At 36.7% G+C, this 12,525-nt stretch overlaps 2 protein-coding genes across 4 annotated transcripts; one reads left to right on the top strand and one right to left on the bottom strand.

The window, feature by feature from the left end:
* Positions 1 to 68: 68 nt before the first annotated feature.
* Positions 69 to 3,701, top strand: eif4ea (eukaryotic translation initiation factor 4ea). 3 transcript variants are annotated; one of them, XM_051859964.1, is made up of 8 exons: positions 69 to 131; positions 1,179 to 1,282; positions 1,429 to 1,524; positions 1,647 to 1,710; positions 1,792 to 1,905; positions 2,013 to 2,152; positions 2,706 to 2,835; positions 2,929 to 3,701. In XM_051859964.1, the coding sequence occupies exons 1-7, from the start codon at positions 114 to 116 to the stop codon at positions 2,818 to 2,820; spliced, it is 651 nt and encodes a 216-aa protein (XP_051715924.1). In that variant the 5' UTR covers positions 69 to 113; the 3' UTR covers positions 2,821 to 2,835; positions 2,929 to 3,701. The 3 variants fall into 3 exon arrangements, with proteins under 3 accessions (XP_051715924.1, XP_051715925.1, XP_051715923.1); XM_051859963.1 differs by lacking the exon at positions 69 to 131 and adding an exon at positions 138 to 401; XM_051859965.1 differs by lacking the exon at positions 1,429 to 1,524 and having other exon boundaries at positions 94 to 131.
* On the bottom strand, positions 3,266 to 10,438 carry adra1bb (adrenoceptor alpha 1Bb). The gene is made up of 2 exons (XM_051859960.1): positions 8,703 to 10,438; positions 3,266 to 4,838 (listed from the first exon to the last, which is right to left on the bottom strand). Exons 1-2 carry the CDS (start codon positions 9,655 to 9,657, stop codon positions 4,339 to 4,341), a joined length of 1,455 nt encoding a protein of 484 aa, XP_051715920.1. The 5' UTR covers positions 9,658 to 10,438; the 3' UTR covers positions 3,266 to 4,338.
* Positions 10,439 to 12,525: the final 2,087 nt, after the last annotated feature.

The raw sequence follows: 12,525 nt of genomic DNA, 5'->3' as shown, positions 1-12,525 counted from the left end.
TCTAGGAGTCGCTGTCCAGACGCGTGCTCCTCATTCACTCGCATGTGTTCGGTTGAGTTTGGCCAATCAAATGGTGTTTTCACACACGGAAAGACCTTTCACATTTGTAGAAGATGGCGACTGCTGAACCGGTTAGTCAACACAAGTGCTCCGACAAACGTTATTGTGATGACTTCAATAGTAGTTATTAATGTTAAATACGTGTTTTCGTTTGGTCAGTGCTTGTGTAGAAGGATAAATATGTTGCTATGAAGTGATAGGCTATCTCTTAAAACAGACAGTCAAATGAGCCGATGTGTCTGTCGCACATATGCGTTTGAAGGATATTGTGCAAAAGTGTTAAATATTTCATGTTTTTGTCTGGAAAGGAGGGCTGTGAGCATATATGGTGTTTTCTCTGGGTAAAACCATCTCTGTTTCTGTATAGTGGTTTGCTGATGTGTCACTAAAAATATAGTGTGGTTGTTTTTAGTCTGTATGGACAACGCTTCATGTAGCTCAAAATCAGTGATGTGGTCATTTAATAAAACTAAATATAAGTAAATAAGTGGAATTATTAGATGTTTGTTATTGGAAGTTTGTAATGTTTAGAATGTTGTTTTTTGTTGTTGTTTTGATGTTAGTGATAGGACCTTTAGTCAATGTCAAATTTTAGTTACTTGTTTAGTTACAATATTATCGATCTATCTGTCTTTTTCTTTATAAACATGCATATTTGTCATAGTAAAAATGAAAAGATACTTGAGGCACCATATCCACAGACAGCTTTTGGAGAACCTGTATGTACATTTTCAAAAAAGGGCAGTTCCTGCAAGAACTTTGAAGAATTTCCATTATTCCTCCAGTAACACTGTCATAAAGGAAAAATTTTGAGACATATGAAATGTATATTTAAGTTCCTTGAGTATGTAGCAGGATATTGAAAGGGTTCTTAAGGGGGATCTGCCAGATTCACAGCCTGAAGAACCAAAACGGTGCCTGCCCTTCAGTCTTTTTATTTTTATAGTGTCAGATAATTACCTTAACCAAGTTTAGTGTTTTGTTCTTCCCTAATATATATATATATGCTCAACAAAATTGGCATTTTGTTCGAAATGTCATATTTGTCTTGCAAATATTTAGAAGAAAATAGTGGAAATGTAATGGAAATTGAAATGTAGTGGAAATGTTCTCTATAGGAAAATTCAACAAATCCACCGAATTCAGAAGAAGAAAAAAACGACGAAAATACGCAAGAGATTGTGATTCTTGAAGATTACATTAAACATCCTCTGCAAAACAGGTGAAGCCACCTAGGCCACACACATTTCATGGTTTTTGTGCATTGTAATGCAAAACAATGGCAAAAAAAAAATCTACAAGAGTGATCTGTTTTTGTTTTTTTTTTGTTTTTTGTTTTTTTGTTTTTGTTTTTTGGGCGAGGGACAGATGGGCTCTTTGGTTCTTTAAAAATGACAAAAGCAAAACATGGCAAGCTAATCTCCGTCTCATCTCAAAGTTTGACACAGTGGAAGACTTCTGGGCGTGAGTATTAACGGGGAATCGAAACAACACGGACGGCATGAATGATTCACAAAAACCTTTGATTAAATAATCCGGTATCGTTATAAGCAGCACTAACACAGGTTTTGATGTTCTGTTCCCAGGTTATACAATCACATTCAGGTATCAAGTAACTTAATGTCAGGATGTGACTACTCCCTCTTCAAGGTAAGGCACAGTGTAGCATTCTAATGATATGCTAGTATTTTGAATCCATCTAAATTAATCCGTTTGCACTTTACGGAGCAGGATGGCATTGAGCCTATGTGGGAAGATGAGAGAAACAAGCGGGGCGGCCGCTGGCTGATCACTCTGTCCAAACAGCAGCGCAGAGCCGACCTGGACCGCTTCTGGTTGGAGACGGTAAGTCGACACTCTCTCTAATCTGTTTAACTGCATTAGCTGCAAAATTCATTGTGTGCTTATAGATCCTGAAGGCTTAGATGCTCTCTCAAATTTTTTTTTTCCAGCTTTTATGTCTTGTGGGAGAAGCATTTGATGACCACAGCGATGATGTATGTGGTGCTGTTGTCAACGTCCGAACAAAGGGAGACAAAATAGCGATATGGACGACAGACTACGAGAACAAAGATGCTGTTGTACACATAGGGTAAAATTAGAAATGATACCAACATGACCATCTAGTTTGAAGTTGGCAAGAATTGAAAATTCACCATATCTATTTTTAAATGCATGTTATCTTATTTTTCACTGATTCATCTGTCCATATGTATCATTTTAACCTTGTAAATTTTAATCAGATTGCCATAACTTGATCTTCCAGTGAAACGGCAGACTTCTGGAGATGTATGCAGGACTTCTCCAATCATTTAGTCCACTTAAGCCCCATCTCTGCAAACTCACATTCATCTGACTCCATTCTTAAAGTCGGCATGAAACGGAAGTTGTGATAGTCTTTTCTTCCGTATTGTGACGTATATCCGAGTGAAATGGCTTCTCAAACAAAGAAAAAAATGTAGGGCGGGAATTGATTGGATCATTGTGGTTTGCTATTGCAAAAACATTGCAATATTCCATAAAAAAATAATTGTCCATTTTGATTTTATGGTGACTTTAAGTGGCACGCCCTCGGATGTACGTCACTACTATGGAAGAAAAGATCTGCTGCTACTTCTGTTTCATTTTTATCTGTTTATTCACAGGCGTGTGTACAAGGAAAGATTGGGTGTGCCACCAAAGGTCATCATTGGATACCAGTCACATGCTGACACAGCCACCAAAAGTGGTTCCACCACCAAGAATAAGTTTGTTGTATAAGGAGCCTTTTAAACAGTGGGTATTTTTTGATAGTTCCTTGTAAATTTTCATATTACATTGATATTATATAACCTCTCTTAGATTGTTCATGTTATAATTTCATTTCAGATGCTGCAACAACAGTCTGGATCATTATCAAATTAAAATCTTTGTCAAAAGAGACAGAAAAATGAAAACAAAACTGTCCTGGGATCTGACCTTTTCACAGGATGCTGTGGGGGGAAACAGATTTCCTTCAAATTTGGGTTTAATCAGAAGAGTGTTGTATTTACAAAACTGTACAGTGTATAAAAACAGCTACGTTCTTTTTTTAAATGTTAAAATACTATTAATAGGTCTTTTGCTGGTGGGATGGGAAGTGTATTCAATTCAATTTATGAATGTTTTCTTTCAGATTCTGTTTGCCTTTTTATGTTGAGTTGCAGTTACTAAATCGTAAGTGTAATTTATTATTTTTTTTTTTACTAAATCCATTTGTTTCTGCTTTGGATTTAGTGTTGGAGTGATGTGGACTGATCATGCTATTTCTAATCACACTATTAAAACAGTTCTTGTATTACAGCTTGAGAATGTCAAAGGTTGATTCTGTTTAAAGACTGTTGTATAAATTTGTATTTTTGCAGTCTTGTTCTACATTCCTCATGTAAAGTGTTCAAGGGAATAGTGAGAAAACTGATATCCAGTTCTCACATTTTCCTAAGGGGTTTCATTGAGTAGCCTGACAAAAACAAAAAATATAGAAACCCCTTTCTCGAAAATGGGTGCTTATGAAAATGTATTAAAAATGACTGTAAATAAATTGTACAGTGCATTGTCTATATCCAGAGCCACTGAAATGCATATGTTGATCATAAATAAATAAACCTCTCTGAGATTCTTGAGATGTGGGAACCATTTTCTCATTCCAGTAGGTTAGAATTTTCTAACCATTTTAGCTAAATTTATCAGCTTCCCTTTGCTCAAAAATTATTTTTTTTTCTGTCTGTACCATCAAGCAGTCTGAGTAACTTAATCTATGATCAATTTTGAAATAACATTTAAGTTTGCTTAAGTATTAACTTTTTAAAGTATCAATGACAACTGTATAACTTGAAAATGATTAATGAATTATTTATAATTGGAAATTGATGAAAAAAAGTTAAGCAAAATTGCTTTAATGTTGTGTTTGTTAAAGAATACCAGAGTATTCACACTGTGCTGTACATTAGCGCCAGGTTGTACAACCCCATTTCCAGATGGGGAACATTTTGTAGCATTGGAAATCTTTTCTTTGTACTTTTGTCTGTGGAAAAAAAAAAGGTTAAAGAGAATCAACAGATTCTTGATTTCATTGCATTTTATAAAATGTCCCAACTTCTCTGAAAATGGGGTTGTATATCAGATTTAAATAGAAATAGCTTAAAAAGAAATATGAATGATTTTCATTCATTTTATGAATGACTTTATATTTATTCATGACCAGAGAAATACTTATGGCGATTAAAAAAAAAAAAAAGTTCCACTTAAAGTTTGACATCCTTACTCTTTCAATTGCTCTTGAGTCCAATTTCTGATACCAGCTTGACCTGGATGGCCTACAGACTGGGTTGGATGTTCTTCCACAGGCTCAAGATGATGATCCAAAGTACTTTCAGATAACACCGAAGGGGTCCTGCTCCGGGCATGTCTGGGTCCATCCTCCTGGAAATGTGATAGGCCTTTGGTATGATAACTAGGGCTGGGGCTGGCAGAGGACAGGGTTCTCTGGCTCCCATTTAGGTAACTACCATAATTCACAGAGTCCCTTGAATCCTGTCGTGAGTAGAAGGAGTTAATGTGCGAGCCCTGGTAGTTGTATGCTCTCCAACCTGGCCGTCTCCTGCGGTGACATCTGCATTTCAGGATGCGGATGAAAGCTAGCTTGAACTCCCGGCTGTAGCAGGGATAGATGATTGGATTCAGGCAGCTGTTGAAGTAACCAAGCCAGAAGATGATTTTGAAGATTGTGTCAGGGGGCCGCAGGCTGACGTTGAATGCGACTGCAAAGAGAAAGCACACCACTAAGGTTGAGCATGAGATATTATTGTCATTAAAATGAGCCATTTGGCATTAGTGTGACATTAGTCTAAAGTTGTTAGTTATTCGGATTACAAACTAGATTCACATTGTACTTTTCATCATATTAAGAATTGAAAAATGACCCAATATTCAGAGAAAGCCTAGCCATGAAGTGAATTCCTAAAAACTTATCCATTTTTCTGGCATGCTGTGTGAGTGGGATTCGCTTTTTCTCACATTTAACACTACATGACTGGTGTGCCCCCTGCTGACACAATTCGTGACTGTTCGTGATTGTTCCCCCTGCCGGTACAACTGTTATTTGTTTTAAAGATCTGTTATTTACTTTAGCATCCAGCAGGTGGCAGCAACGCTTTCTTGTCAAATTTCCCGCTTCTTGCAAGTTGGTATGTTACTTAAAATATATAATTGACAATAAACTAAATGGCAGATGTGCATAACATTTACAAATAAGAAAGTAGGAAGAAATTTGGAAAAAAAGGGCATATGATGTATTAGACACCAGTTAAAGGTATCAATCAAGAGTTGTTTGGATGATCAAGCTTATGTTTTTAGGGCGCATAGAACTAAGTCAATAAAGATAACATGCTACTGTAGATCTACACAGTGTATTTTACATTACAATTCATAAAACAGTAAGAGAGCACCAATATAATTTAAAACAAACAAACAAACAAAAAACTAATAGTGATTTAGGTAACATTTCGACATTTCTAAATGTTTTACAATTAGTCCTCTTGGAATTATAAGGTCCTATCTGAATTTTTTGTCAAAATTGAGTTATTCTTGTTATTTAGAAAACAAAACGTTTCTATGTACAAAGTTGAATGGAATGCAAAAACGTTGAAGCTCAATATCTCAAAACTGCTCAGAATGCAGATAGAACCTTATAAGGGGATGAATTATTTAAATGAAATTTTCTTTAGGGATATTCTATTCCAAATCTGAGAAAGCAAAAAAAAAAAAAAAAAAAAAAACTACGAAATGCAGTCACTTGCAAAATGTCTATTAAAACAAACTTACATAATGGTGCAAACAAATGCAATTTGAAATGCAGTAATGTTTTTACACCCCCAGAAATGCAAAGTGAATATTTTTTTTTTAAACTTATGAATCCATTATAACCGAAGTCAGCCTTAGATGTTTTTTTTTTTTTTTTTTTTAATAGCGTTTTTAGGGCCCAAGCACTGATGGAATTGCTCTGTTTATCCTGGTCTTGTTTTTGTTTTTTGTTCTAAGAATGTCTCGCACTAACCTGTTGAGTTTAGTATCCAAGTTATTATCTAATCAGAGTAAGATAAAAAACATCTTAGCGCCATCATCTCATAACAGGCCAAATTTAGGCCTTTTTCCCTTGTTGAAATATGAATTTGCGAAAGATATATCTGATTCTGCACACACACACACACACACACACAAAAAAAACACACTTAAAAATAGGGCACAATGTACTGTATTCATTTGACGGAATTTTCCATATTTATTTTTTACAGGTGTTTTACCTGTATTTTGAATTTTGAACTTCATTGCATTGTGTTTTAGGGTTAATGGAAATGACCGTAAAATTACTGGATAAAATCTGGGTAATAAGCTGTCAGTACTTTTTCTGTTATTTTACGGATTAATTTTTTTACAGTGGAAGCAGTTGTGAATTAATAACCTGAATATGAAATGCTTTTTCTGTTTATCACAAAACAATATTACCATATTTACCAAAACCATATTTAGCCATATTTGTAGAAAATGTTCCTTTCTTTTTCCCCCCTTTTTTCTTTAAATTTCAGTGGTAGAGCTGTGAATTTGTGCCATTAATTGCTTTAGACTGTGTAAACCAGAGGCACCTCAATGCTGCAATGCACCTCAGTGCATTGACCCACTGCATTCAAAGTACCTTGGGAACCATGAGAATTGGCTGAAAAAACAAAGTCATGAATGAAGGCCAAGTGAGTAAATGTGACAAATGGCTTCATCCTTCTAAAAGAAGTCATGAATGGAGTTTAAATAGACCTTAATTAAGCATTAGCAACACCATTAGCTCACTTAAATACTAAATAGTCTCATTATTCTGATAACAACTCTTATCAAAGAACTCTTATAGAATTTAATTGTTCTAGAACAGTAGGATTCAGAGGAAGCAAACAAGTTTGAGATATACTGTCCACAATCCTTACATCCTGTTTTTCCAACTTGTGTGCATTCAAGTGTCTCACTGGGTTTTCTTCTATTGTCTGGTATGACAGGTTTAGAAACTTATCAAAGATTTATGTAACAAGCCTCATAATCCATGTTAGCATGTGTATCACATGTGTTCATTTCCTCAGCAATGAACGAGCCAACATTATGAGCAGATCTTCTTAAGCTTAATAGCTATATAGCTACATCATCCCACTCACACTAACTAAATAAATTGAATTGAATTTGAATTGAAATTACTTTAAAGATTCAAAGAGTTTCCATTTAAACACAAACTGACCTTGTCTAAATAAACTTTTTAACTTGAAACATCATATCATGATGTATTCATGTTAGTATAACCTCTGTATTTACAGTAATTCACTTAAGGACTCAATAAACACGCTACTGTTTTCCACTTAAGTTAAATTCAAGGAAAACCACAGCTGCCTAATTAAGAACCAGGCCAGTTGAACTTGCAAGCACCCTGCCCTGCTGAGATAACCCTGTCTGGGATAGGAATGACTACTATGCTAATTCATTAATAATAACCTGCCTTTGAGTCTGAATGGCTGCGGTCCAGGGCCTCGTTCTCATACTCCCTGCTGTGACAGCCAAACGACGGATGCAGCAGACCCCACACTGTGGGCCCCATGAGAGAGACGAGGAAATAAAGTGGAAATAAAGGTTAACCCCTACTCTCCGGTCTTCCCACTGACCACAAACTTCCAGCAGCAGAAGGCTTCTGGGATAAATCATTTGTATGTATTTCCTGTGAGTGTAAAGATGGCTCTATTTAGTTGAATAACTGAAGTGAAACGAAACACAGAATGGACACTTCCTGTAATTTAATTTCCGCTGTAAATAATTTCTTATGTTAAATTATTATTATTAATTTATTTTTATGCATTTTTATTTTTGTATAAATATATTACCTTTATTGTATATATTAGGGTGGGAAAGTTGTAATTGTTCTGTATTTTGTGCAAAATTTAATAAAAATAGAATTCGAATTTTTTTTTTTCCATTTTTGTAATTGTAGGAGTGTGAGATTGTTGCTCTTAATGTCTGATGAAGGCCTTGAACGACCAAAACATCATGGTTTTTAACCAATAAAGTTGCACCTTTTTCCAATTGACATGAGGTTTTGGCCACTTTTCTACTTATTAATCATACCAAGTGATGTCTTTTGAAAATGTAAAAATGCAAAAGTTTCCTGTGATTGGTAGGTTTAGGGGACAGGTAATAGGCCTGACTGTAGCATGTAGTCACAGTTTAATTGGGGCAAGTTGCTACATGTTATATTTTATACAAATAATTAATTTAAAATGTGTTGGCCAAAAAATGGTTAGATATTTTTGTATGTTACCTTTTACATGGAAAGAAAGAAAGAAAGAAAGAAAGAAAGAAAGAAAGATTAATTTAAACCAGCTTAAAATGCTTTGCTGGTCTGTCAACTGCCAGCTGTTTTTTACATGATCAGGCTAGGAGACCAGTTTAAAAGACCACTGTGGCTCAATTAATGGATTTAATTTAGCTTAAAAGTCACATAATGTACTATTTATTTGCAGCTTCTCTTTGTGACAACTTAGTGTTGCAACATGAATGTGTGAGGGGGCCAAACTGTGCAACTGTGAATAATAAAGACCTACCAATTGGTAAAGTGAAGAAGAATGGGAACCAGCACAGCGTAAACATGCCAACCACAACCCCCAAGGTCTTAGCTGCTTTCTTTTCCCTGGAAAACTTCAGGAGTTTGACCGTCAGTGAATTCCTCGCCTGATGAGCGCGACTTTTGGCTGCAGCGCCGGTGTCCTCGTGCACCTGTGAACCCCTGTGAATCCTCAGCGTTATTTCACCCGAATTCATCGTTTCCGTCTTCACACCAGCTTCTAGATTCTTCGTTGTCCGTTTAGCCACTACATAAACACGGCAGTACATGACAAGAATAACAATTAAGGGAATATAAAAGGAGCCGAGTGATGAGAAGAGCGCGTAAAAAGGTTCCTCTGTGATTGCGCACACCGTGTCGTCCGGTGACGGAGGTTCCTTCCATCCCAGCAGAGGTCCGATGGAGATGACCAAAGACAGGACCCAAACTCCAAGCATGGCCAGCAAAGCTCTCCGTCCCGTCACAATATTGGGGTATTGCAACGGATGGCTCACTCCGATATAACGGTCAATGGAGATTACGCACAGACTCATGATGGATGCTGTGCAACATAACACATCCACAGCTGCCCAAACATCACAGAAAATCCTCCCGAACACCCAGTAACCCAATATTTCCAAGGTGGCTGATACGGGTAACACGGTAGTGCCCAGGAGCAGGTCAGCCATAGCGAGATTTACGATGAAGTAATTAGTTGGAGTTCGCAGGTGCTTATTGCACACCACTGACAGTATCACCAGGATGTTTCCAGCCACCGCGAAGATGATGAATGTCCCCAAAGCCAAGCCGAGGGGGACGGCACGGGACAGGTGGAGAGGCTCGATTCCTGTGCCATTTAACTCGGAAGAGTTTGAAAACACCGGTGACTCTTCATACGAGTCCAAAGAACCGATTCCCCAGGACTGTGTGACTTCATCTTCATTTTGTTGGTTCATTTTGGCGAAAAATGTTCTCCATTGCTGACACGTTGGTTGGCCGCTTGAGTCAGGTTCCTTACATCACTAGAACATTGCGTGAGTAACTAATGAGCAATGTTTTCATTCTGATGCGCTCATGTAATGTGAAAATAAGAGTCTCTGTCTCAGTGGTAAGACGTTAATACCGCCCATCTCTGCTTCAGTCCAAACTCTGAGTGAATGTTGATTTTTTTTTTTTTTTTTTTTTTCAACAGAGGTAGAGTGCTGAGAAAGCGAACAAAATGCACTAACCATAGGGGAAACTGGAGAGTTTCCACTACATTACATAAGCTAAAGCTACATTATTAAAGCTACAATCAATCAATCAATCAATCAATAAAAAATAACAAAAATTATTTGAAGAAAGTTTTTACACAATTTAATTTAGCTAATTCAAATTAAATAAGTTTAGGTCAAATTAATTTTTTTTTAGTATGTGTAACTTAAATGTATTACATTTGTTAACCTAAATTTTCTTATTTCGGCCAAACTAGATTTTTAAAAAATGAATTTACTGAGGTTTAAAGCAATTTCATTCATCATAATGTATATGGGATGAATTTAGGGTGATTGGGACACTTTTTGCCATTGAGATGACTTGGAAAAGTCTCCCAATCAACCTGAATTAAATAACATAAAATATACACATAAAAGAACACGTAATTCTTAAATCGCAAACTTACCTACTATATAGTAGGCAAAAAACATTATGTGACAAAAGAAGTACAACCTGAATTCTGAAAAAGTTGGGACGTTTTTTAAATTTGAATAAAATGAAAACTAAAAGACTTTCAAATCACATGAGCCAATATTTTATTCACAGTAGAACATAGAAAACATAACAAATGTTTAAACTAAGAAATTTTACAATTTTATGCACAAAATGAGCTCATTTCAAATTTGATGCCTGCTACAGGTCTCAAATTAATTGGGATGGGGGCATGTTTACCATGGTGTAGCATCTCCTCTTCTTTTCAAAACAGTTTGAAGACGTCTGGGCATCGAGGTAATGAGTTTCTGGAGTTTTGCTGTTGGAATTTAGTCCCATTCTTGCCTAATACAGGTTTCCAGCTGCTGAAGAGTTTGTGGTTGTCTTTGACGTATTTTTCGTTTAATGATGCACCAAATGTTCTCTATAGGTGAAAGATCTGGACTGCAAGCAGGCCAATTCAGCACCTGGACTCTTCTACGATGAAAGCCATGCTGTTGTAATAGCTGCAGTGTGTGGTTTTGCATTGTCTTGCTGAAATACACAGGGCCTTCCCTGAAATAGACATTGTCTGGAAACCTTTATATACCTTTCAGCATTCATAGTGCCTTCCAAAACATGCAAGCTGCCCATACCGTATGCACTTCTGCACCCCCGTACCATCAGAGATGCTGGCTTTTGAACTGAACGCTGATAACACGCTGGAAGGTCTCCCACCTCTTTAGCCTGGAGAACACGGCATCCGGGATTTCCAACAATGTCAAATTTGGACTCGTCTGACCATAGAACACTTTTCCACTTTTAAACAGTCCATTTTAAATGAGCCTTGGCCCACAGGACACGATGGAGCTTCTGGACCATGTTCACATATGGCTTCCTTTTTGCATGATAGAGCTTTAGTTGGCATCTGCAGATGGCACGGCGGATTGTGGTTTCTGGAAGTATTCCTGGGCCCATTTAATAATGTCATTGACACAATCATGCAGATGAGTGATGCAGTGTCGTCTGAGGGCCCGAAGACCACGGGCATCCAATAAAGTTCTTCAGCCTTGTTCCTTACGCACAGAGATTTCTCCAGTTTCTCTGAATCTTTTGATGATGTAATGCACTGTAGATGATGAGATTTGCAAAGCCTTTGCAATTTGACATTGAGGAACATTGTTTTCCACAATCTTTTTACGCACTCTTTCACAGACAGGAGAGCCTATGAGAGTCTCTGCCTCTCTAAGACATCCCTTTTATAACTAATCATGTTACAGACCTGATATCAATTAACTTAATTAGTTGCTAGATGTTCTCCCAGCTGAATATTTTCAAAATTTCTTGCTTTTTCAGCCATTTGTTGTCCCCGTGCCAACTTTTTTGAGACCTGTAGCAGGCATCAAATTTGAAATGAGCTCATTTAGTGGATAAAAGTGTAAAAATTTCTCAGTTTAAACATTTGTTATGTTATCTATGTTGTATTGTGAATAAAATATTGGCTCATGTGATTTGAAAGTCTTTTAGTTTTCATTTTATTCAAATTTAAAAAACGTCCCAACTTTTCCGGAATTCGGGTTGTATGTCTGAATTCACAGTACTCATAAAAGTGTAGGCGAAATGATGGCATGGGAGAGGATTTGTGAATGGCAGTGAAGCGACGCAACAGACGCTGGTAGATCACATGATAATGACAGCATGGCAGATGTAGTACATCCGAATTACATTCTACACACACTCAAACTATACAGAACATACTTTTTTAGCAGTTGTATTCAAAATAAGTATCTACTCAAGGGAATATGCAATTTCGGACGCAGCCTTACTCTCCTAATGCAGTCCCTTGCAAAGCAAGCTGGGAACTACAGATCCTGACTGCCCAGTTAGTTACATCAACAAAATGATTCATGTAGTTTTAACAAATGAATTATGTACCTTCAGTTTTATATATTAGGTGGATTGAACACAATGAAATTAAGTTGTGACAAAATGTTAAACATTTTGTTACTTTAGCTTATTGTAATTAACCTGAACATGAGGAAAAAAGATTCAGATGTACACTCAAAAAGAGTCATGTGGGTATAGTCTACCATTTTCCATTATCTCAAGCCATCAAGAAAAATTCAAGTGCGCATTCTGTGAAGCATGCAGTAGTGTGA

Source organism: Ctenopharyngodon idella, chromosome 14 (assembly GCF_019924925.1).
Source record: "Ctenopharyngodon idella isolate HZGC_01 chromosome 14, HZGC01, whole genome shotgun sequence".
Classification (NCBI taxonomy): domain Eukaryota; kingdom Metazoa; phylum Chordata; class Actinopteri; order Cypriniformes; family Xenocyprididae; genus Ctenopharyngodon; species Ctenopharyngodon idella.
Note: the sequence above shows the minus strand (reverse complement) of the source record. Positions and strands in the feature narration are given on the sequence as shown.